The following is a 25,618-nucleotide window of genomic DNA, read 5'->3' as shown; positions in this document are numbered from 1 at the left end:
GCTCAGGAAAATATAGGATTCAAACATCTACTCCATGAGATATAATGTTGTGCCAGCTCACGCCCCCTCCTTCGCTCTCTCCACAGGGTCCTATAGGAGTGACTGGTGACCTCGGACAGCAGGGGGAGGCTGGACCCAATGTGAGCGTCTGCTCTTTGTTTTCTTCTTCATCTCCACTTCTTTTTTTCTTTTAAGTTTAGTTCATTTACACGGCACCTTAAAAGAAAAGAGCATTCGCACCAAAAGTGCTTCACAGACAATATGTCACATAAATAAATGTAAAATACAGATCAACATCAGTTTATCACAGAAATACAAAGTGATTAAAACCACAGCGCCGACTAGAGTTTGGGTGGTGTTTTTACAGAAAGAGCCAAACTGACGAGTGCACAAGTATAAATGTCATGCAAAGGCGTAGGCTACATACATACATTACGGTGTCTAGTCCCACAGCACCTTAAATGAGCCTTTCAGTAAAGAATGGAATAACTAAATTACATCCAATGACCAAGGATTTTATGGTCTCATCTAAGAAGACATCCTGTTTTCAAAATGTGATGTCCTGTTTGTTCTTGTTTTCTAAACGGGCCCTCCATGTTTCTGTCCTCATCAGGGTGTGGATGGCCTCCCGGGAACTAAAGGAGACATCGGAGACCCTGGAACACCGGTGAGCTTCACACAGTCTGGCATCCTTTAAAAGTTTTTAATTCGCAAAATTGAAAGCGTCTCTTGTCAAACAACACGATAACTGTCCATGAAACCTGTTTTCTTTAAATTTATTAGGGGCCACCAGGAGCACCAGGGGAGCCCGGACCACCTGGAGCTCCTGGACGAAGGGTTTGTTTGTTTTCGTCTTTGTGTTTGTGACATGCACTCCTAATCTTCATTTTCTATATCCGGTTTGCTTAAGTAGGAGATTAAGGCTTCCTCCCCTGTTAGATTGATGTTGATGCGCTCTCTAAACGCTTACTCACAGTACTTGTGTGTGTGTTTGTTTGTGTTTGCATGAGTGCGCCTGTGTGACAGATTCAGGCTAAGATGTTTTAAAAAATGTTGCTCTTCAGGGCCACTTGGGGAAACCTGGGAAGGAAGGAAAAGCAGGCCTTAAAGGAGTGAAGGTGAGAGTTAGAAACGAGTCTTTGGATTATAACTTGTGAATGCTAGCGGCGTCTGAAGGTCGACCTGCTCTCGCTTCACCTCAGGGTGCTCCCGGATTAGAAGGTCCCATTGGGAAGACGGGCCCCGTCGGAGCCCAGGGGCATCCTGGGAAGCCTGGTCCCCAGGGTCTGAGAGGGATTCCTGGCCCTGCAGTAAGTTCTTTTAACAAAAGCAAAAAGAGTGAAAGAGTGGAGGGAAAAAAAAAAAAGATAATGTCTCAAAAATGTCTGTTTCTGTGTCTTTCCATCAGGGTGAGCAGGGTTTAAATGGACCACCAGGCCAGTCAGGACCCCCGGGTCCCATGGTAAGATGACACGTTACCAGAAATTGCTTTTTCTGAAATATGTTCATTTGCTTTCTTTAAAAAGGTGTTAAATGAAAACATCTATGGTATTCTTACATGTTTATTAGGGGTGAAGCCGAACCTGAATACGGTATTTGTAAAGGCATAAGTAGTTTTCAAATTATTTGTATTTGAGAAGAAGAAAAACATCCTATCAAAAAGCTGCTTTTCATCATGTGACTACAGTGAATATTTGTGTGCGTGCACGGATTGAGTAACGTTCAGGAGTCTTGACTCTGCAACAGAAGATGCTCTGACTGGACGAAACACAGTTTAACAGCATCACTAGTTTTGTTGAGTAGATTTTTTGTGTGGAAGCAGCAAATAATGTCTGCAGTCAGGTTCTCTCATGTTAGCATTTGTCTTAGTTAGCATTAGTTAGCTTGGTAATTCAAATTACTGTCTATTGGTAATGGTAAAAGGTAAATAGTAATGCTTTTACATAGTGGTTTTCTACCTATTGGTACTCAAAGCTCTTTACAGTCACAGAGGTTCTGTGTTTTACTCAAGGACACTTGAGACATGTGGCACATTCTGGGGATTCACTAACCTACTCTACCTACTGATCCACAGTCACCTATTGTCTCCCACAAGCACTAAATCATCATCAGAGTCATGTTCTGCCCCTCGAGTCAACCTATAATCACCTTTATTAGCTGCATTTAAAGCAAAACATCAACCAATACTTCATATACATCCATAATTATTATAATGGCTAATTATTTTATTCCAAATACAAATTCAAATAGTTTTCCCCTCAACAAATGGTAATTAGTTATATTTACTCACAAATTTATTCACCTTTTGACCACAGACTGAAAACTGGAAGGTCAGAAGTGGGCGACGCCACTGGAGGCGAAAACAAGTCGTATTGAGAAGTGAGAAAATGACCCTGCTGCTCTCTAGATTTAGTTTCCAGGCTTCTTTGTAACAGCGTGTGGCTCAAATTGTAAATTCTGGTCCCATTGAGAGTACAGTAGATGATAAAGCAGGGTATGATTCATTGTGTGATTGAAACACACTACGGGCAGACAGAGCGTTTGGGTTCTGAGTCAGATCTCTTCAGCTCCACTCTCCTCTCCACTTGTAGCTCCGAAAAACAAGGCGGCGAGGCTTCAGAGCGGTAGTCTGTAAACTGATGGGTGACGTCACAGGACCTTTCTTCACTTCTTTTGAAGAGCCAATGCTTCACACTGAATGTTTTGCAGTGTTTCAACTCATTATGCTAGGCTAAGCTAACTGTTTGCCAAGACTATACCTTTAAGAGAAAAGTGAGATGCCCTTTTTTTTTTGATGACCCTCCTCGTCTCATGCACGGCTCATGTGTCTGACCTCACCATAACTTCATTTCCTCAGGGTCCGCCGGGTTTGCCGGGACTGAAGGGAGACCCCGGAAGGAAGGGAGACAAGGTTTGCGCGTGCTGCACACAGATGTTTCCAACCGACCCCGGCTGTGACTTTCGTCTTTAACCTCTTCCCTGACATCTGCGCAGGGTCACGGCGGCTTAATCGGTCTTATCGGGCCTCCAGGAGATCTGGGGGAGAAGGGCGACAGAGGACTGCCAGGAAACCAGGGAGTGCTGGGTCCAAAAGGAGATGAGGTACTAAAAACATTCAGAGACACACGTGTACATACACAAGCCTCGACGTACAGTCGGTAAAAGACAAACTGTCCAGAGCCGTCCATTGGTTTGTGATAATAACATGATGCACCATATAAAACACAAAATAAAATTGCAAAATCATCCAATATGTCATTTTAGTTCTATTTAAATTATGCAAAATTTACAGTTTGTTCAATTCTGTGGTTTTGAGGGTATGTTTTTAATATATACACATACAATGTAAATGTGTCATTGCAACAAATAAATGCCCAAATTATAGTAGTGACCTCCGGGAAATTGACATCTTTTGTGCTTATCGTCAGGGTCCCGTCGGCCCACCAGGTCCCCCCGGTCCCCCAGGCCCCACGGGCCTCTCAGTGAGTATATACACAACAACAAATACACAACTGTTAGTTAAACACTGCTCATCATGTCTGTGTCTCTCTTTCTTAGGGTGCTGTTGGTCTAAAGGGCTCGAAAGGAAACCAGGTAACTTTGATTCAGGCGATATTACACTGGCTCCTAATAACTGTCCTACCTGAAACTGATGATTTTGCCGTGTTTATTTAGGGTCCGATCGGTCCCAGAGGAGACCTGGGTCCTGCGGGACCTCCAGGACCCCCGGTGAGTTCTGCTTACAGCTATTTTGTGTTTGCATTCATCTTTCCATTCCCCCTGTTCTCGCTTTTTCACCCGTTTGATCTGATAAACTCTCCCCTCCTCTCGTCTCCCCTCGTCTTGGCAGGGCCTGCCAGCAGCTGGGATGGTCCCTCTGTCGGAGCGGTTAAGGAGGAGGAGAACCAACAATTTAGTGGACGGTGCCACACTCGAAAACGATGAGGAGGAGGAGGAGGCGGAGGAGGCGACAGATGGACGAGAGGAGGAGTGGATGCAGCGGGACCAGGCGGCGCAAGGCGGTTCGATGAAGGAGAAGGAGGGCCAGGGCATGGAGGAAGTGTTTGCGTCTTTGTCCTCTATGAAAGTGGAGGTGGAGGGTCTGCGCAACCCACAAGGGACCTATCACAGCCCCGCCCGCACCTGCAAAGAGCTCTGGCTCCTCCACCCGGAGCTCCCTAATGGTACTTTATCAGTTCGGTTTTCTTGGCCATCTGTTTATCGCAGCTGTCCGCCCGCATATCAAGACTCATTTTCTCCCGACCCTTGTCTTCCTGGCTCTCTTTGTATTCACTCTTCCGTTTAATATCGCCTGATTCTGCTCTGTTGTTGAGAGCGGCCTTCGCCTCGAATTTACCCGACCTCCTGAGGTGCTCTCGCTTTGTCTCTTTACACAGGTGAGTACTGGATAGATCCCAACCAGGGTTGCCATAGAGACTCCTTCAAGGTGTTCTGCAACTTCACTGCGCAAGGAGAGACGTGTCTGTATCCTGACAAGAAGTTCCAGTCGGTCAGTACAGAAAGCGTGTGATCAACCGCTCAAGTAGAGCACTAGAAGTTGGTCGTCATCTGTTTTTTGGTACGAAGAGCTGATCATTTTGTTGTCATCAGGTAAAACTAGCAGCCTGGAAAGGGGAAAAGTCCGGCACCTGGTACAGTCAATTCAGGAAAGGAAAGCAGGTATAGTGCGATCGTTATCATATTATAATACAGCTCTTTGTGAGAAAGGTCTTCAAACGTGAAATAATTTAACCACAACTGTGCATTGCTGAAAATATGGGACATATTTAGTGAAATGCCAATGACTAACATTCATCAGCTTTGAAAAAAACAAACAAAAAAAAAGCACTCTTCATTTGATCGAGCTTTCAAAGCAGCGTTTTCAGCAGTTGGCAGTGTGTCTCACTGAGTTTAGACTTTGGCAACAATGCAGTTATTTCAGAGACGAGCACACCAGGAGCTGCTCTACAGTTTTATTGTGGATTATCAAGCTTCAGCTCATTCTCTACTGGATGTTTATATCCCTGCTTTGTCTGCAAAGGTTACACATGCACAAAGTTGGCTTTATGAAAAGGTAGGAGGCCAGTTTACCAACGATAATAGAATAGGAGCAACTAAAAAACAATCAGCGTTGCCGCCTTGAAAAAGTAATCCGATTACTGATTGCTCCTTTAAAAAGTTACTTTATGATTATTTGATTTTAAAAGTAACTAAGGTAGATTAAAAGTTACTTCCTTTACAATATACTTCCCAACCAACTTCTTCAACTCTGCCCAACTTACTGGTTCTGCACCGAAGGCCAAAGTTGTTGTTTTTTTTAAATTGGGGAAACAAACCTGTGACCCTTCGGCCCCCAAGCTGCGCCTCTGACCACTACTCCACAGCGACTTTGTTGCCAGCACATAGTGGACAGCAAACCTTAATGTTACTGTCTTTGGCCGACAAACTCAAAATAGTGGCCGCTCATCTCTCCTCCCTCCATTGTTGTTTATGTTTGTGTCGCTGCGTGGTTTTACACGTGAGCTGCTGAAAACGTGACTTGTCGTCACTCCACGAGATGCAAGAGGAATGCAAAAATATATCTTTTTATTCAGGAAAATGGGAAAAATAGTAACACGACAAGTAACTTTAATCTGATTACTGGTTTGGAAATAGCTTTATATTACTCATTAAATTAGCAGCATCAATGGAAACAACACACTGGCAGTTTCCACCAGTACAAAACAAGGTTATTCACGAAGAAAGGAGAGAGACTATGAAAAGTCTACGTGTGAAGACTGGAGAACTGTTCTGTTCCAGAGGCTTATACCGCTGCTACCAAAATAGTGTTTGCCAGCAGCTTTATGTGAGGACGGATCCAGGTGAAAAGAGAAGCTGTATTGCTTTAGAAATGCGAGTGCTGTTGCTCGGAGGGAAACAGGTGCTGGTCCACGCTGGGCACTCTGAGATATAAAAGTCTTAGGGATGACTTTATGTCAGGGCTGGCAGATTTGAAACTGAAAAGAAGCAGAAACATCCGTGCTGTGAGGCGTCAGCACTAGCCACCACACTGCTGCGCTCTTAATCATACATACCTTTAGGATTAGATATGATGCAAATGGATGAGTGTTATGAAAGAAATTCTCGCCAGACGTAGCCGGCTCTTATGAGTTCTATATGAGTCCATGATGATTTCAGGATGTGCTGTATTTCAGTGTTTAACAATTTCATGAAAGAGCAAGTTATACACCAGTTCTATACAAAAGGCAACCTTAATGACATCTGTAGTGATTTGATGCTATATAGAAAATAAAATTAAATGGAAAACACTGTATTTAATATAGATAGAAATACAGTTGTTTAGTCCTACAAACAAACAGAGCGATTTTATTTCTTTTATTTCACAACACACAGATGACCGAATATGTTGCTTACTCTTCTGTCCATCATCTGCCCAAATAATTTGGTTGGGTAGAAGTTTTCATACTGCGTACTGAGTGGAGCGACTCCACACAAGTTCCTCAGTAAGGTTTTGTGGCCAGAGAAGTTTCAGGTCAGCTTCCAGGATGACAAAATTCACCACTACTTCACTACCACTGCTGTTAAGAATGGGGGAAATAAGATCTGTGGTGATTGACAAACTTTTGGTGTGTGTGTGTGTGAACTGGAGTGTTGCCTTTCTTGTCCAGCCTGGAGGTTGCTACTTGTATCATGGTGATGTTTAACTGTGTTGCGTCCAGTTTTCCTACTCGGGGTCGGACGGGGTTCCGGTGCACATCGTCCAGCTGACCTTCCTGAAGCTGCTCAGTGCCACGGCGAAGCAGACCTTCACCTACCACTGCCTCAACTCCGCTGCCTGGCTACACACCGCCACCTACAAACACGAACACGCACTGCGCTTCAGAGGCAGCACCGGGGAGGAGCTGACGCACGAGAACGCGCATTACATCAGTGCACTGTACGACGGTTGTCAGGTAAGCCACGCAGATGTACATTAGTATACACACACGCCCTTAAACGTGTTTTTATTTTTTATTTGTTGTCGTTCTGTCAGTTGTCTCATTTGATTCTTCTCGTCTGCTGCAGACGCGCTCAGGGCAGGAGAGGACGGTGTTGGAGTTTGACTCTCCGCTCTCCACCACGCTCCCAATCATCGACGTGGCCGTGTCCGATTTCGGAAAAGGGAACCAGAAGTTTGGCTTCCAAGTCGGCCCGGTCTGCTACGACGGTTAGCCGAGTCAAACGGGAGCTAATGCCGGGAGTAATTTAACAGGAAAAAAAAAGCCATGGACTCTTTTTACATGCAGGGAGAACACTACATTCAGTTCCACATATTTATAAGTCAGTATACCTACAACAGTGTTCCTTCATCTAAACATCACATCATCCATAAAAATACTTATTCATTCTTGCAGCCGTTCTCACAGTGGACACATGCAGAAGTGCATACATGTATCGACTGTGGCACACTTTTTTTTCTATCCTCTCTGGATGACGCACACTTCCTCTGTTCCCAACTATCCTCACACTGACAGATTATGACCAGTGAATTTTGAAAACACTAAAACCACTTTTTAGCAATGTTTGTCCACCATGTAGTTCTGTATTGTCATCAAACCTCAATTTGTGTTGTTATTTTAATTGTATTTTTTTTGTTTGTTGTTGTAATTTAGTTCTAATTATCCGTTATGTGATGTATATTGGAGTGTAATTCATCACGGTGCTATTATGTCGCTCCTTGCGGAGTACATTTCTTTGTAAAAGGGAACTGGGGCAGTGCATTTTTTTTTTTATATATTGTGAAGCCAGGTTTTATATTTTTTAAACATAACAAACCAAACTGTGGTACGTGATTGCCTCAAGGTCTTTCTATGCATATTTCTGTGGGGAAGTGACTGATTAACCTATTTTAATAAACGTACATAATGTACATTTAAGTTAATATGATGACATGTAGTTTTATTGAATTGCTAACTGAAGCCAACTGGAGGGTCAGATGGACGCTCTGCTTTCCAATTAAAAATACCCTTTTAGGTACACCCCGTTTATGCCTGCACTTTCATAAAGCTTGTTGATTTAATATTATTTTTATGGATGGCAATGATAGTGGGTTCATCGCATTCACTTCAACATATATTGGACAAATTGTCAGAACATATAATATTACAGATTTGTCTGGTTTTAAAAATGACATTTTTCTTTATTATTGTGAATATTGACGACTGGTGATACCTCTGTAATATGACACACATTCATACATAGACATTCATGGGTCTCAAATGATACATAATCTGTTTGTGATGACCTAAACTTTTTATCTCTAGCATCACCAGTTAGTTTAGGTCAATGGATTATTTACCTTTTCATGACATTGTAAGTTGAATACATTCTTTCAAACCTTTAGATTTGGCCAATGTTAAGTAGAAATGTTAGTAGCCTATGCTAACACGCTCAGTAATTGACACAATAAACACACTTACTTAACACCTGTAGTTAACAGGGTCACTGAGGTCATGTTAGCATGTAGCTTAAAGCATTACCAGCACATAAACACACATTATCCATTAGCATGTCTGACTTGTGACATTTTAACACACTTGCACATCAAAAAGAAGAGTGATACAAGTCCATTAATGCCTTGCAACTGATCAGTGATACCTTAAATTGGTTTCTTAATGTGACTGTAAGCCATTGGAGGCAAGATAAAATCTTATGTAATCCAAACTCTGCTGAACCATAACCAACGTGCATTTAAGTGCAGGGCTGGGTCGAAAAAAATAATCATGAAACTTTCAGTCAGCGGCATGCATAACTTGATTTGATTCTGAAAACATTTCAAACCAGGGGTAAATAATACTCTTTAAATTTATAATGTTTGGGTCAACAATGACCTGACCTTTGGTTGACATGAAGTGCGTTATGTGAGTGGAGTATTTGTTTTCAGTGTTGGCTGAAGTTTAATACTCTGTTAGAGACACTCCTGTGATCTCTCTTCTTGCTCGTCTGTCTTCTGTCTATCCTGACATGTGAATTCTACCTAACATTTCCACCGAGGCTGAAACTTTAATGAGACAAGGCACAAAGTCAGCTAGCTCAACCAAGGCCGTATAACCGCTAATTGTTGGCCATAAAATATGAATGGCGCAACATGAAAGTTATTCACGCTGTGTTTGACTAAACCTGGAGTGGAAGAAGATCTTCACTCTTTGAGCTTCACCTCAACCTTTCATCAGGAAAATATCTGGCACAGCTTAATATTTTATTGCTTTTCGCTTTACTGTGTGCTGAAGACAGATGTCAATGTACAAAGGGAAAATGTGAAAGCGAAGGAAAATGTAATTTGATTCATTCGTTTAAAAAAACTTGAGATGCTGATAGTGTAGGCTGTGTAGATCTTAAATCTGGTGAAATGAATCTCCATTGAAAGTGGGAATGTAGTGCAAATATAATCATCTGAAGACAAGGGACTACTACAGGTAACATCTTTGCTAATCTCTAGCTAGATGATATAGATTAGCCTAATACAAAGGGTGTATTTTTAGAAATAGAGGACGATAACTTAATGTACAGTCAATTAATCTTTGTTTTCTTTGTAATTTTATAATATGCCTATGGGAAATGTTGGAACTGACTCATCTTTTCATTACGTCTTTGCATTTCCTACTTTCCTACTCGTTAGCTTGCTAAACTGTTAGCCTCTGTGGCTTTTAGTTGGTCAGTTGTTGCCTAGCAACCGCTGTTCTCACGGCTGAATTTTCGACATGAACGTAAAGCATTTTGTGTACACGCCGCATCCTAACGATGACCGTCGTAACGAAAAAGGTCACAAGTCTCATCATGGAGGCAACAATAGGTAACAAAGCGTCATGACATAGTGAACAATGTGTTGTCGTGCTTAATTTCAGGTGTACTTCAAATGTGAGAAATTAAAGTTGAGTTTGGTTTGATGAAATCCCTCGTAACGTTCTGTCGTAAATTTTGGACGAGGATTACTTTTTCAATATGATTCAACAGTGAATAGCTAAGTAAATATTAACTAGTTGTCAACCAGCAACAAATAGTAAATAGTTATATTATTTATTTATTCGTTTATTTATTATGTTCAGGCTGGAAAATTTGTTCTTGTATTAAGGCCTCCACTAATTGTTAGAATCACTTCCTCATTTTTAAACCCACCAAACAATAGTTTGACTTGTCAGAAAACAGGAGTCCAAATAACGAAGGATTCAGTCCAATTCCAGTTTGTGTTTATACAGTGCACTGTGTGTTTCCAGAAACCATGAAAGTCGTCCCAAGAGAATGTGCTCTGTGGAAAATAAAACATTCCCTTTTAGGCAGAAACCTTGTGCAGAACCCATCCCTTAAGGGGCGGCCCGTCCACTTGAGGTACAAAGATGATTACAATACACATAACAGTGGTACATGGTTCATGCAGTATTCATTGTGGATGAAATGAACAGGGCCGGCATTCAAAGTATTAATTATAGAGCAGCTTGGTGGGTATACAGTGCACTCTTAAGGCTGTGCTGTCAAAGATAAAATAGAGCTCAGAAGGAGAAACAACCCTGACGGTAATTATAGTAATTTATATCACAGGTAAGTAGGCTGGCATGTGGATATAAGATGTATCATCGGCAGAGTAGAAAATTAAGTAACAAAGTCTGATGGCAATGGACAATTGAGAGCTATGACTCGTTGTTGGGAGACCTAGGATTGTACTTGTCTTGCTAAATAAACAACAAAGGCTGCTCTAGTATTATGACTTAACCCGTGTTGTCACATAGCCTACTTACCTCTTTATATATTTGTATTTCTACATATACACACATTACACCTCATGTCTATTCCACATGTTGTACTCTTACATTTTCTATTTACATATCGTATACAGTGTTTACATTTTATATTACCCCGTATTTACATATCTTTGCATTCTCATGTGTTGCATATATAGATATATCCTTGTATATTTCATGAATATGTTTTATACATTTCTACCTCACTATACTTCTTATTTTTACATTTTTATTGACTTGTGATTCTCCTCTCTGCGTGACACTGAATTCCCAGCAGCATCAGTCTAGCTCCCAACTTTTGCAGTATTTTTTCCTGCACAGAATATAAGTGTGACAATTTGTAAAAGCAGATGTTGGGAAAGTTTGGCATAATTTTTCTTTTAAAAATAATCTTAAAACTGATAATATCCAGAACGCTTACATATGTGCCGAGCTCTAGAGGGTTGCGGCACGTTGCCAAAACCGACAGCGCTTTCTCGAATGCAATCTGTCCCTCCCCAGTACGCCCACTCTCCAATTAACCAACATCCCCTGCCTGAGTTGACGTAGCAAATAATCTTCCTTTTTCTCCCAACTCCTCCTTCCCCACGCCTCCTCTCTAATTTCCTTCAAGACGGTTGCTGCAGAGTGGTCCTCCCCAGCATGCAAGAGAAGAAGAGGAACTCCGGGGTCGTGTTCTTCGTCCACAACCAGAAGGGATTCGGTCACTCCAGCCCAATCATCACAGCAGTTCATAACTTTGGGGCTGTGTACAGTCACATGTCCCCCCACTGCTCAAAGTGTTGGGGTTTTTTTTTTTCCTACCTGCTGTGAGTCAGAGCTGGGTCAAAACTAAGGGGACCAGAAGGAGAGAAAAGGACAGTGATGGGTCCACCTGAAGCCCTGTGGGTGCTGCAGCTGCTGTTTACTGTCAGCTCGTGTAAGGTAAGAAAAACCCTCCTCGACTCAAACTTTCTGTCTCCGCTGCAGCACGGAGCTAAAATTATCTCTCAACTTTGCATCAGATACCCGGGGCAGAAAACTGATAAAATATCATATTACACAAAGAGGAAACTTAATGACATGCACATCTGCAAATAAATTTCAGCAGCCACAGTGAAGGGTGTATTTGTTTGCATTTTTCATCACAGTATAAGAAAATTACGTGTAGAAGAATTTCATTGGATCTTATCCCAGGATCTTTATGCACATTCTACAAGAACGTGTCCAAAGAAATTAAATGCTTCACGAAGCCACAGCATAAAACTGAGCAGACAAATGCAAAGCCAGAGGATGTCAGAGCCGAATCTCACTTGTTTCCTCCCAGAATTGCAATATCATAGAGGAATCTTACAGATGTTTGCACTCGGGGAATCACTATCATCTCCCTCTTGTATTATTATTGTGCACTATTTTGGTTCAGTGACCAGGCTGATTATTTTGGGTTTTCACCTTTATTCTACGCTCTATCAAAACCACGTGATCTGTCCATAAAAATGCGGAGAGGCAGGCGCCTGAGACACTGACCGTAAACGGCCTGAAGGTGCTTCACGCCGCTCGGTTGTCGCCCTGGCTCTGTTGTGGCCCCCGTCCTTCTCCCGGTGACTGCGTTGCCCTCTAAGTGCTGCCGATTGAAATATTCATGTCAGTTCATGGTATTTGCTGATGAGGTATTTTATGTATAATCCATGGGCATCCTGCAGGCTGTGTACCGTGACGAGAAAGGATGAGCATGTCACTGCTTATGAGAACAAATGCGCGGTGAAATATTTAGCGCTGGCCAGTTAGAGTCGACGCATAAATGCTTCAGGCGCCAAACAACAATGACGCTCATCTTGTTACAGTGAATCACTACATACAGATATTACCTTTACACTGATGTTATGGTTGGCACTGTTTTGATTGGCTCAGGAAATACACGTACTGGTTGCCTGGGCTGGCAGTGGCATTTTGGTGAAATGAAACTGTATTTGTTTATGCACTTTAGCCAATATAACGTACAAAACATGTTTAGTAGTAGTATTCTTACTTCCATATGTCCCCACTTCCATTAATTGCAAGATGTGCAAGATTAGTTTGTGGAAAATGGAGGGGTAACTCCTAAATACTAGTCTACATATTAGGTTTAAATCGAAGAGTGTTCACTGATCAGCCACAACATTATGACCACTAACACTCTTAGACATCAAGGAGTGTCTCAGAAAACATGAAGCCAGAACAAGGTGTTGACCTGGCATCCAAATTCACTAGATCCCAAACTGATCAAGTATCTGTGGGATGATCCACTGAGGAACCCTTCCCTCAACCCGCTAACAACATCCTGACGCCCTCAGAGGACCCACGTCCATTCCTTGAAAACATTAGGAAGGTGGTTCATAATGTTGTGCCTGATCGGTGTATGTAGAGGTAAAATCAAAATGTTCTGTTTATTTATTTATTTAGCATTTTATTTCATTGTAAATTAAACCAGTCGTTTGGTTAATTTATCATTCAGAAATGGTATAAAAGCAAATAGTGGAAGAGCCGTTCAGAGTTGCTTAATAATTAAGACACATTTTGGAGGTGAACAGCTTTGTGTTACTGTAAAAAAAAAAAAATCAAAGAAGAAGAGAGAATGAGGGCAGAGCTTCAGATGAATTTTTAAGACCGGTCCTGAGGCGATTGGCGTCCTGTTTACGATTCATTTGTTGTGTTAAGGTGGGAGATGCTTGTGCAGTGTAGTTGATTTACCAAAGCCTCTGAGCGGGTGGACACAAACACTACGAACTACAGCAACGATTACCATAACAACAACACTGCACCACCCAGATCAAACTAATGAAGCTTCATCTTCACCGCCTTACACTTCCCCTGAACTTCTGATCAGATCTAATGACAGGCAGGCTCCATACTGAGGTAGAACTGGCCAAGTGGGGGCAGTGTTGCACCAGTCTGCAATGCACATAGAAATTCTGCCTTTCAAATGGCTCTTCATGCACATTGTGCATTTGTTTGCCCCAATCCTGAACGCAAAACAACTGCAGCATTTATGTTAAAACAAAGGCTTAACAAGAAAAATGTCCCTACAACATTAGTATTCCACAAATGAATGAAGACAAGCACGGACACAGAGATAAGGGACGGGTCAATCCAGAGCATTGTGCATTCATGTAGGCGTGTGCATTTAATCAATATAAAGGAGCAAAGGGTGACAAAGAAGAGAGGAAAGGAAAAGGCGTCTTGACTGCAATCACGACCAAAGGTAAAGGTCGGGGAAAAGGAGGAGAAAACGAGTTTTAATGAGAAACCAGGGGCAGGAAAGTACAAAGGGAGGACGGCAAATGTGATTTTCGCATTTTGCATTTATTCTATCAGTCAAATATTGTTCAATCTCGAACTGTGCTGCTCTCGCGAAGAAGTTGAGAGAATAGGTGATGGATGAAGAGAGGGAGAGAGGGAGGGAGGGAGGGAGCGAGAGGCAGAGAGTTAGTGGATAAATGAGAGAGCAGCTCTGGCTCAGCCACAAACGCCGCGCTGCCAGACGAAGGAGGGAGTCCAGGAAACGCACTCTCAGTCTAAAGCAGCTGTTTCCAGGAGCATCTCCCGCAGCCTGAGCCGAGCGTTGGATGTTTGGACCTAACGCGTCTTCACATGGAGGCATCTGGAATGGCTCGCGTGCCAGGATTTATTCTCTAACCTGTGGCAGCGTTGGAGGGGAGACTCCGGCTGTGGCAAAAAAAAAAAAAAGAAAACACAACCTCTGCTGTGCTTCTTTTTTTTTTTTTTTTTTTAGCCTGCTGAGCGCGTTCCCGTCTTTTTTTTTTTACCTGTAGCACCACGCTGTGCACCTGTTGTTTTTAGAGAATGACTGCTGTCAACAGTTTGGACTGTGTGTGAATACCAGGCAGAGTTTCTGTTTGTTTGTTTGTTTGTTTGTGAGTGTGTGTGTGTGTGTGTGTGTGTGGTGTGTGTGAATGTGTGAGTGTCAGGATGAGCGTTCCCATGTTGAAGATTGGTGCGGTGCTCAGCACCATGGCCATGGTCACTAACTGGATGTCCCAGACTCTGCCGTCTCTGGTCGGACTCAATGGAACCATCATCTCCTCTGAGGGCACTCATGAGCGGATTGTCAGTGTATGTATACTGCGCATATGCATCACAACACACACACACACACACACACACACACACACACACACACACTGGAGCTATTTTCCAAAACTAAAATGTGTTTTACAAAACCGTTACTTCCAGAAGTTCATCTTAAAAATTTTCTAAATTTTCCTGTGTCAGTTCGTTAAACAGCGCAGGTGATTTTCTTTTTTCTCTCGTGTGTGTGTGTGTGTGTGTGTGTGTGTGTGTGCGCTACTTCAGTCCCTGCTAGTCTGCTGTTTCGGTCACATCAACATGAAATTACAGGGGCTCCCCTGGTGGGACACGCTTTGTGTCAGATGAGATAAACTGACGCCGTGAATTGATCCAAACGCACTAAAAAAAATAATAAAAAAATCTCCAGCTGCTGGCAGCGTGAATCAAACCTGGGGATCAAAACATTTAGGGTTATTTCGCCTGCCTTTCAGGCAGTTTTCTGATCTGTTCAGTGACGCGGAAAATAGGGGAGAAATAAAAGGTGCTGTAATAGAAAGTGAAAAGATTTGGAACACGGTTCGGAGAAAGAAAAAAAAAAAAAAGAGCAGCAGATTGTGAATGTGTGCTAATAAATAAGTAAATAAATATATAAATAAAACCCCCCTTCTGTTAATATGAGTCATAAAGAACACATGTACAGTATGCACTCACTGCTACACACACACACACACACTAACACGCGCACACACACCGGTAATAGGATTGCTCCGTCTCAGAGTTACTGGGGTGATATTTCTCCTGGGGAAGGCTGACTCACCCATGGGACAGCCAGCGATTTGTTGCCTTAGCAACACCCTGGCAACCCTAGACATGCAGATGCTGGACCACTGCACGCACACACACACACACACACAAACACACACATACACCTTATCCCTTTATACACCCCCCCGTGTGTGTGTTTGTATAATTTTGTGCACTTGGGCTTTGCATGATTTAGCTTTCTGGCTCCGGAGGCGCCGCCACATCTGCTGTGTGGTGGTACTTTGCAAGTTCAGCAAAGTCCACGCAGTCGCATGCAAGAAGACGCCCACGCACAGACGCACGCTCACATATACATAGACGCACACACGCACACGAATACACACCTACAAGAAGTGGCTGAGGCCAGATGGAGACGTACGAGGGGCACTGTTCCGGACTCACAAAGATGGTGGACATTTTTTTATTTATTTATTTTTTCTGAAATCTTCAGCTGTTCGACAGTTTGACGGATCACTTGTTCCCAACCTTTTGTGTCGGATGCGTCCTCACGGCCCCCTCATATCTGTTCAGTGAGTTGAATGGATTTTAAATTGATTGATTATATAAACGGTTAAATACTTGTTTCATCTTAACAATTCAGCTGCTCCTCACCTGTTTGTTTTCTGTCTGTTATCAGTGGTTATGTAAGACCTGGCCCTGATATCTAGGTCGTGTTTCTGTTGTGCACTATTAGTCACATCTTTGTTTATTCTTCCACTTACATCTCCTGCCATTTTCAGACGCCCTCTTCCTTTGGGATCTCTGGCCCCTGATTTGTTTCACCTGTGCCTCGTTAACTAGTGTATATGCACCAATCAGCCACTACATTAAAACCGCCTGTATATATTTTGCGTAGGCCTCATCTGGGAATGGACACTGGCACACTGAGGGTGTCTTGTGGTGTCTTTTAGATCCTCGGGGGTTAAGGAAGGTCCCTCTGTGGATCTGGCCTTGCTCCATATCATTCGCAGCGTTTGGGTGGTGAACATTATGTTATAATGAGATTTTTGATGTTGTGGCTGATTGGTGTATTCACTGCCTTCATTGTCTCTTTCTTTCTTTCTTTCTGCATTGTGTCAGGTGTTTGAGCATTTTACCATGTGTCTTCTTCTTATGTTTAATGATTAGGTTTAGGGTTAGGATGGACCCACACTCAAAACAATACTGTACTTAAAAACACTGTTAAATACTGTAAAACAACACTTAATTGGGAAACAGGTTCGGCAAAGAGGAGTCACTCGGAGAAGGCAGACCAATGCAAAAGAGCAAAGCAGAGACAAAATCCAACAATCTAAAGTTAAAAACCACTAGAAGACGGTCTGAATATGAATGCAGGAACTCTTGACAAAGACAAAGTAGCGCAGAGAGCAGGGAGCACACGGACAAAACGCTGGGAGCGGGAAGACAATGAGACACAGGTGCAACGCGTTGGGGCGGGGCAGGTGATCACACAGGAGGGAAACCTGTCAGGAAGTGATCTGAAATGAAAGGAGAGTTAGACACAATAAAACAGGAAGGGCTGGACAGAAATTGACATTTTCTCTGTCCCCTGTTGGACATGTCTGCCTGTTATTGGACGATCTGTCTGTTCAATGACCCATTTTCCGTTGGAAAGATATTTTTCAGCCTTACCTGCTCCGCTGGTGCCGTCCTCCTCGGTCTTCGCTTACAGATACAACTTCTCTGCCCGGTCGCAGACTAGCTTTGATAAATTGTCACAACACATCTGCAAATCTTATGTTTTTATTTATTTCTCATCTCATCTTCCGTACTGATTAATGGGGTCGCAGGGTTGCTGGAGCCTTTCCCAGCTGGCTTTATTTATTTTTTATTTTTGTAATTAGTCAGGCTACTGTCAGGTATCTGCTGACCCACTCGGGTACATGCTCTCCTGGCGAGTCACTGAGCTGGATGACAACAATTAAGGCTCATTCATAGTACTGCAGGACATAGACGTCAGAAGTTGTGCATGTTGCTGACGCTGGTGTGAGCCATTTACACTTGCAACACTCTGCAACAATGCCACCCAACACTAGTCAACCCTGTGTGTTTTTTTTTTTTTTTTTTTTGCTAGTCCTTTTTGTTTCTACTTCCTGGTTCACCTCCAACATTGGCACAGATTTCGCTTAAGACGAGTCACACAAACGTCTGTATCTCTGAATCTCCTCAGTTAACCTTTCCTCAGTGTCTTCCACCTTTATTGAGCCAAAACAATCGATTTGAAAATTGCGGAGATGGAGAAGCAGCTATAGATACTAAAGTGGAAACATGCTACTACGCGGACCAGTCACAGCTCTTGTGGTTTGCATCGCCGTGGATGGGGAAGTGCACGTCAGGCTACGGCGTCAGGTCCGCGTAAGGTCCGTGCTGTCGTAGCTGTGGCGTCTAGGGCTGGGCGATACTGCGACTTTTGGTATTTATCAGATACCAAATAAATACAGGGCTAGTATCGCTGATACCGATAATAATAACCGATATAACTGATAATGGAACAAAAATATACGTAAATGTAAAGTACACACCACAACAACAATGGAAAATAAAGTCAGCATCAGTTGAGCAAGATGAGTATAGAAAACTGTAACAAAAGTATCGATCTCATCACGCCAGTATCGATCCAATACAGATACTGGCCTTGGTATCGATACTATCGATATTTGCCCTGATTGCGTCAGGAGCATAAACCGCCCATCACACATGTTCATTTTTGTGTAAAATAACTGTTCTGTCACATTTTTACCATCAGTTTGTTAACTGTTGAAATGTAGCTTCATTATAGCTCCGTTCTCTCTGTGTATCTGCTCTGATCCCAATCAATTATGCTGCTTGTTTAGATTTTTTTTCATCATCTTTTCCCTTGTGTGAAATGAGCCCTAAGGTGCCATATGTCCTCCTCTGTTTAATTACATCAAGCCCCAGCCAGCGCTTATACCCTCATCCCATCCACATTCCCTTCTTTTAAAGCCTCTCCCATTATTGTCACCTTCATTGTAAACTGGACTTCAAGGTTATCAGACCAAACGCGGTGCATTGATTTATCAGCTGTTTCCCTCCAGCCCCCCCCCCCGTCCTCCCAGCTTCCTCCTCTGTCATTATTCTTATTCAGGGTTTGTAGGGCAGCTTCTCAGCCGTTTTACTGTGACAGGACCGTGTGTGTCGGACCGAGCAAGGCTGCTTCTTTACGTTGTACAAAAAAAACTACACAGTAAGTAGGTCATACTCACCGTGATGAGCTCGTGGTTTTACGTGATCTCTGCTTTGATGTGTTTAGACACGGGTTCAAACGTTCATAGCCCAGGGAACGGTCGCTGTCAACTCAGCACCACCTAATGAGATCCCAAAAAATTAAAAAAAAGAAAAGAAAACAGATCTTATTATAGAGCAGCATGGATGGTTTTTTAGAAGTATTAATAATTGTCGAGCCTCTCACTCTGTGCTGCAGCTTTGAAAAATCACCTCAAGGGAAATGTAGGTTATATTTGTGCTTTTCTTCGTGGTGCAAATGATTAAAAAAAGATGACGAATTTCTTTTTTAATGCAAGTCAACGGTGGCTTTTGCAGTCATCAGTCTTGGTCTGAGCTCATTTTGTACATGGGACGTAAAATGTAAAGCAGGTACATTTTTCCCCTCTTCATTTCAGAATTTCAGATTTTAACAGGAACTTTGTGCGTGACACTTGCTGCCTTTAACTGGAACGCTTGTGATCTCGTGATAACACGGGCAGACATGCAAACAAATCATTGAAACGGTGAGACGACTGGAGCTAGTAAATTATTGGCATCTAAAAGCCACCGAGGCTAGCAGTTAGCACGCTTACGACTAGGTCGCTCGGAGGTAAAGGTTAAGATCGGCATAAAGGAAGTCAGTGGGAATAAATCACGTACTATAAAACAGCAAATACACCGATCAGGCATAACATTACGACCTCCACTTAATATTGTGTAGGTCTCCCTTGTGCCTCCAAAACAGTTGTGCCTCATCAGTGAATGGACGTGGGTCTTCTGAGGGTGTCCTGTGGTGTCTGGTAACACAATGTTGTTATTGGGGGGGATTTGGGTCCTAAAGAGGGGAGGGGCCTCTGTGGGTCATCTCATACTTGATCAGTTTGGGATCTAGTGCATTTGAAGACCAGGTCAACACCTTCTGTTTTTTTTACATGATTTTTAGTTTCATGATTCGTTTTTCCTAAACTGTTTTTGTGTGGTCTAAAAAAAAACATCCTAAAGAACATTGCATTGTCACAAGATGGTTTAGTTTTCCTGACAGTGGTTTTAATGTTTTGCCTGATTGGTGCAACTTTGTATGACTAAATTGCAATATATTAACCTTCACTTCTGCAATTGCTAAAAAAAAAAAATCCTGAAAACTGACCTTCCCAAATATTTCCCGTTATGAGATCGTGAGTACCACAAGAGGGGGCTGGGGGCTGTTTATGCAGCTCAACTCAGTTTAAAGGCAGCAACTAATACGGCGATGTCATTAGTACATAGCAGTATAACCCCTAACCCAAAAAATCAAGTTGGTGACCAAAAACAGCACCAAGAGAGAGTTGAGACTGAAAACGAAGACAGAAAGACGGCGAGAGGAGCATCTCTCACCAAGAGGTTGTCACTCACAGCGATGGTATTTATCAGATTTATGCTCAGTCTGTTGACAAATTCAGATTCACATACGCGTGTCTCAAAAATATTTGTCACTTTTTTCCCCCACCTTTTAAAATGAACATTCAAAAGAGGGCATGGCCACATAAATCACTGATAGTTTTCAAAGTGTCTCAGATACAACAATAGAACAAATAATAATGACATTAAATAATAATAACACAACAATATATATGATAAAATATTGCATTAAAAACCAGTATGGATTGAAAAGGTTTAAAAAATATATGGTGGTGTCCACGAAAGCGTGTGTCCATTACATGTGAGTTAATATTTTTAGTGAAATACTGGCAGGAAGGGTGGAAGCTTAGCTGCGCGTGTGTCGAATGTGGACACGGTAGAAATCATATTTTGTGCAGATTTGTGGAAGCTCTCGGGTGTCTGGCGCTCTTTTTCGCCAGAGAGAACAGCAGTGGAGTCTGTGCAGGCAGAGGGTGGAAATTCTCCAGTTATGCTGTTAGCTTTCCTGGCTCCAGACATGAGGGAGATGTCACAGCTGATTTTAGCCGCAAATGAGAAATGTCCAACGTGGCCGCGGATGTCTCCGGCGCAGTCGACCACAAAGTGCATGAAGCTCGCACTCTCCTTTCCACAAACATAAACGGACACTTAAATCACAATGTGTGCCAGTGAATTCACCTGCGGGGTAGAATTAGACATAGACACTTCAGAAGGACACAGTGACTACGGCTGGAGAAAAGGTGTATTGTTGGAAAAAGAAAAAGAAGTACGACGTGCAAACACTTCAGAGTCCATGAAATCCAGTTTTAGCGTGACTTTATTCTTCAAAAAAAAAAAAAAAAACACCGCAGGCTTTACCTTTGCCGTCTTTGTGTCAGAGCTCTTTTCAAAGTGAATACTGCACGTGTCTCCGGTATATGTGTGTTATTCTCTTATCTTTTATCACACGCTGTGAACGAGAGGCGGGATTTGTATGCAGCCTGCAGGGAGGCGGCTCTCGCAGGAAGCGATTCAGGGCAAAATAATTCATAGCACCCTGCCTGCCAGTGTTCATGGAGCTTGTGGAGTTTGCATAATGGAAGCACATATGATAAATGTATGATATATGAGGGCTTTTTTTTTTTTTTCTCCCCATTTGTGCAGGGAACTAGGTTTTTATAAATGCTATAGGCTCCTCGTAGCTCCAATTCATTCCCGATACAATTTAGAAGCAGGAAATGTGAACTTTAAAAAGCCAGAGATGTATTTTGTATTCAGTGTAGCTGCATGTGTCTTTGCTTTAGGTTAATCAGAAACACATTACCTCATTAAAATCCATCACAGCATTATGATGTTGAAATGTTCTCGTTTTGAAATGATTATTAATGAACGAATCGACATTGTTGAAGCTTATCAGCAGAGTTGCTGTCAGACGCAGAGTCCTGGGTTTAAAATATTTTTTTTAGACATTTTTAAACATGAACAAAAAAACAAATACAAAACAGAATGCCAGTTTTATTTTGTGCTGTACTCTGATAACCCTCTCCTCCGTCGAATGTGCGGCTGACATGTTGTTTGTGTGCAGGGCTTGTACCCGGGCTCGGAGGAAGGCTGGCAGGTGTACAGCACGGCCTCGGACCCCGACGGCCGGTGCGTGTGCACGGTGGTCGCCCCGGCGCGAAACCTCTGCAAGCGGGACCCCCGGAGTCGACAGCTACGCCTGCTGACCGAACAGGTGCGTTTGGCCGGGCACGTTTCTTCCGGATTCGGCGTTGTTGTTGTTGCGATGCAGCGCGGGGACGAGGCGCCGGGATGAAATATTCACCGGACCGTCTGGTTGTTTTGACACTTGCAGGAACACAAATGAACGCGTGCATATACTGAGGTTTCTCTGACAGACGCATCAGTGGCTGAATCCTCTGCAGGCTCCCAGTCATTCAACGTGGCAGCAGAGTTTAAACTCAAAGGAGATGAGTGGGAAAGAAGCCCCCCCCCGCCCCCGTCCTCTTTTTATTGCAGGCCTCTGCTCACTGACCATTGTTTATGCCTGCCTTCGTGTTAGATGCGTTTCTGCGTGAGGATATATATTCAACCGCGTAAGCACTTTCTCCTCAACGCGCTGCACGTGTGCGTCCTGACAGAGGAGCAGACGTGATTTGTGACAGAAATTAATGAATAATTGAACGCCGTCAGACTGGCAAACACGTCTCAGAGCTGGGCTCCTTCGTAGGCCTCGCACACGCCGCGTTCCCGACGAAAAAGGCGAAAGCGAACCAACGAGAGCGTAACTCTTTGTGTCAGTCACAGCTGGTGTCGCGCCCCGTCCTCCCGCTCGCACGGCGAGGGACGTGGAAAAGGTTGACGAAGATTATCAGAAACGATTTCTTCTCCCATCTCCTCTGCTCTGTTCCTGGGAGGCTCTTGTGTTTATGAATCTTAATTAGCTCAGCGTGTCTCTGGAAGTGACACCTAGATCCTGCTGTGAGTGCGAATGTGTCTGCGTGCGTGCGCGCGTGTGTTTACGCGCGTTGTGCGGTGTTTTTTTTGCACTCGTCTCTGGCCTCCGCAGCGTGTCCTCGAGCCGAGTGTGCGTGGGTGGGTTTGTTTGTTTGTTTGTTTGCATATCACTTCTGGATATCTGGGTCATTTTTGTAATAGATTTCATTCTTTTTTTCTTTTTTTTTCACGCCTGTTTTTTTTCCTTTCTCCATTCAGCAGCATCAAAAGAGATTTGAAGTATGTGGTAGCAGCTCAGGATGGTTAATGAAAGGAGGCGTAGGAGTGTTTGTTTGTTTCTTTAGAGCAGAACGTACTCGAGGTGAGAAACTTATGTTTAAATGGATCTAAAAGGGGGAATGTGATCTGTGTGTCTGAGCTGTGCGGTTAGAATATTAAAACTTAAACTGTGAAAATCACATTTCCTAAAACACAGTTTATTTGTCCATTATCTCAGTTTCAGACATTTATGCCGCAACTCCTTTAAAACAAGGAGGAGAGAGGAATTCTGTGCCCGAAGCTTTAAAAGATTACATCAAAAAAATAAACAAATAAGATTAAGAGGAATAAGAATGGGCTTCGCTGGCGGCGCAGAACACACGTCGTACACTGCAAACAGTGGGAAACAAATAGAAAATAAAATAAAATATACATGTAAATAGAATAAAATATCAATCTGACTGTGGGATGGAGAATAAACCAGTGTGGCTCCTTCTTTGCTTCGGAGCCGCACTGAGAAAAAACTATCGAACAGATTGTTTAGAAATTCACAGTCCCCCCCAGAACATGAACCCTAACAAATCCAGTCTTCTTCTAACGAGATGTTTTTTTAGTTCGTTGTGAAATAATGTTGAATGAAATGTACATTCAGATCAGTTTGGTGACCCCCCCTCATCCCCAACATCCATAAATAAAAACATCTGCTAAAAATGAGCATGTTAGCGTTATCGTTTGTGACTATGCTAACGGATTAGTATTCAGCTTACACCGATCAGCCATAACATTATGACCACCTATGAGTTGAGGGGAGGAGCCTCTGTGGATCATCTCACAGATACTTGATCAGTTTGGGATCTAGTGAATTTAGAGGCCAGGTCAACACCTTATGCTGTTTTTCATGTTTTTTTTTTTTTTTAGTTGTTTCAAAACTGTTTGTGTCTGTGTCAGGCTGCATCTTGCTGTCATTACTATGGGGTGGGGGGTCCTGGTCTGGTGCTATATTATCTCACTAACATCCACTCGGATGTCAGGTCCAAAAGCTTCTCAGCAGAACACTGAATCGTAACAAGATGGTTTTTCTTCACTTCTCCTGGTTGTAATGTTTTGCCTGATCGGGCTGAAGCACCGCTGCGACGCTGCACTGTGAGGCTAAAGTACAAACAGAGCTGCACTCATGACTGTGGACTTTTCATCTTGTTGGAATAACGGGAAGATAGACACCTGCTACGCTTCCTCCGAGTCAATATAGACACTGTGGTTGAACCTTCGGAGACGCACACACTCTAAAAAAAAAAAACATATTGGAAATTAAAATACAGCTGTTTCTGGACGGGCGGCATGTTTCTAAATGTCATTTGTCAACATCGCGAGCGGCACAAATGAGATTTCACTTTTTTATTACCGCTGCTCTGGGGTGGAGAAAGAAGAAGGAGATCCCCTGGGCAGATAAAACCAAATTCATCCGCGAGGCCAGACGCGGCGAGAGGTTGTAAATTTTAGCGAACTGGCCCTTTAAATATTCTGTCATGTCACCACGCGGCCATGTCTGCTGAAAGAGAACAACAGGGGTTTGGAAACAAATAACAGGTGCCAGCGATCACACAGCCGCCGAAACCAAACATAAGCATTTCTGGCAAACAATAATCTCTCACAATATCAATACGTGTGTGTGTGTGTGTGTGTGTGTGTGTGTGTGTCAGGTTCAGAACGTGAGCCAGTCCATGGAGGTGGTGGACCTGCGGACGTCCCGAGACCTGCAGTACGTCCGAGACTCGGAGCCACTGCTGAGAGGGGTGGACGGACGTTTACACACTTACGTGGCCAATCCGCGCTCCCTGACAGCGAAGGGCCTGCAGGTACACACTGCGCACACAACACAGACACACACACGCAGAGTCACCCTGACACGCAGTGTAAGACGGTCGCTGCGGGGAACACATAACCTTTGGTGTGAAAACATTGATTTCACGCATGTCAGGCTGAAGTTTCCCGGCTGCACTTAGGCGCACGAGCATCTTTAGTTAAGGGGACGAAATTCGTCTTGAAGCCGTCTGTTTGCGGACTTCACGTCCGCCGTGTAAACACGCAAACACGACTCGGTTTCGAAAGGTGCCGGCGACACTGCAGAGTCACTGCACACGTTGAGGCTTCAGGCTGTTGGAAATGTAATATCAACTTCTTATCATTCCAGCTATTGTGGACAAAATAAACTGGATGCTGTTCATGAATATTTTGGAGCTCATACGTTGTCTTGGTCTCTTGAGAAAGCCAAGACTCTGAAGTTTCTATCACAAAAGTCAGATTTACTCTAGGTGGTGCTGTTCTTGAGGAATCAAACTGGCAAACAGTGAAGAAACAAGAAGTTGTTGGGTTCACCTGAATTCTTTTATTTTGAAAAAAATGCAAAAAAGCTTGGTTCAAAAAGCTACTGCTGTCCCATCTACGACCCAGCAGAATGTTAAAGGGTTAATTCTGAAATTCACATACAGTACTGAATGAAAAGCACAGGAGATCATAGAGATGTTTTCAGGCGGTCGGTCCATGAAGCCGTCCCGTTTTCATGAAGTCAGTTTTTTAAACCTTTGAAGCCTGAATGTATCGCTGGTGATACGTTAACGCACACGGTTTTTGAATTACCGTAACTTACAATGGTTTGCGCTACTAACAAAATTCAA

General features: G+C 43.1%; 2 protein-coding genes across 3 annotated transcripts in view; both read left to right on the top strand.

Moving 5' to 3' along the window:
* The window catches only part of LOC125003451 (collagen alpha-1(XI) chain-like), a 39,495-nt gene extending 31,574 nt beyond the window's left edge, over positions 1–7,921 (top strand). The window contains exons 45-60 of the mRNA XM_047577406.1: positions 87–140; positions 614–667; positions 784–837; positions 1,065–1,118; positions 1,203–1,310; positions 1,409–1,462; positions 2,858–2,911; positions 2,995–3,102; positions 3,429–3,482; positions 3,559–3,594; positions 3,676–3,729; positions 3,851–4,184; positions 4,398–4,510; positions 4,612–4,680; positions 6,720–6,953; positions 7,066–7,921. Of these exons, the coding sequence (XP_047433362.1) occupies positions 87–140; positions 614–667; positions 784–837; positions 1,065–1,118; positions 1,203–1,310; positions 1,409–1,462; positions 2,858–2,911; positions 2,995–3,102; positions 3,429–3,482; positions 3,559–3,594; positions 3,676–3,729; positions 3,851–4,184; positions 4,398–4,510; positions 4,612–4,680; positions 6,720–6,953; positions 7,066–7,212 (1,581 nt within the window). The 3' untranslated portion in view covers positions 7,213–7,921. The remainder of the gene's footprint in view (positions 1–86; positions 141–613; positions 668–783; positions 838–1,064; positions 1,119–1,202; positions 1,311–1,408; positions 1,463–2,857; positions 2,912–2,994; positions 3,103–3,428; positions 3,483–3,558; positions 3,595–3,675; positions 3,730–3,850; positions 4,185–4,397; positions 4,511–4,611; positions 4,681–6,719; positions 6,954–7,065) is intronic.
* Positions 7,922–11,546: 3,625 nt separating this feature from the next.
* The window catches only part of LOC125004669 (noelin-2-like), a 37,569-nt gene continuing 23,497 nt past the window's right edge, over positions 11,547–25,618 (top strand). Inside the window, exons 1-3 of one of the 2 annotated variants that reach the window (XM_047579481.1) lie at positions 11,547–11,699; positions 21,814–21,963; positions 24,644–24,799. In XM_047579481.1, the coding sequence (XP_047435437.1) occupies positions 11,640–11,699; positions 21,814–21,963; positions 24,644–24,799 (366 nt within the window). In that variant the 5' untranslated portion in view covers positions 11,547–11,639. Of the gene's footprint in view, positions 11,700–14,232; positions 14,868–21,813; positions 21,964–24,643; positions 24,800–25,618 lie in introns of those variants that run through there. The other variant, XM_047579480.1, reaches the window with a different exon arrangement.

This window comes from Mugil cephalus, chromosome 2 (genome assembly GCF_022458985.1).
Source record: "Mugil cephalus isolate CIBA_MC_2020 chromosome 2, CIBA_Mcephalus_1.1, whole genome shotgun sequence".
NCBI classification, from domain to species: Eukaryota; Metazoa; Chordata; class Actinopteri; order Mugiliformes; family Mugilidae; genus Mugil; species Mugil cephalus.
The sequence above is the reverse complement of the archived record's forward strand: the minus strand, read 5'-3'. Positions and strand labels throughout refer to the sequence as shown.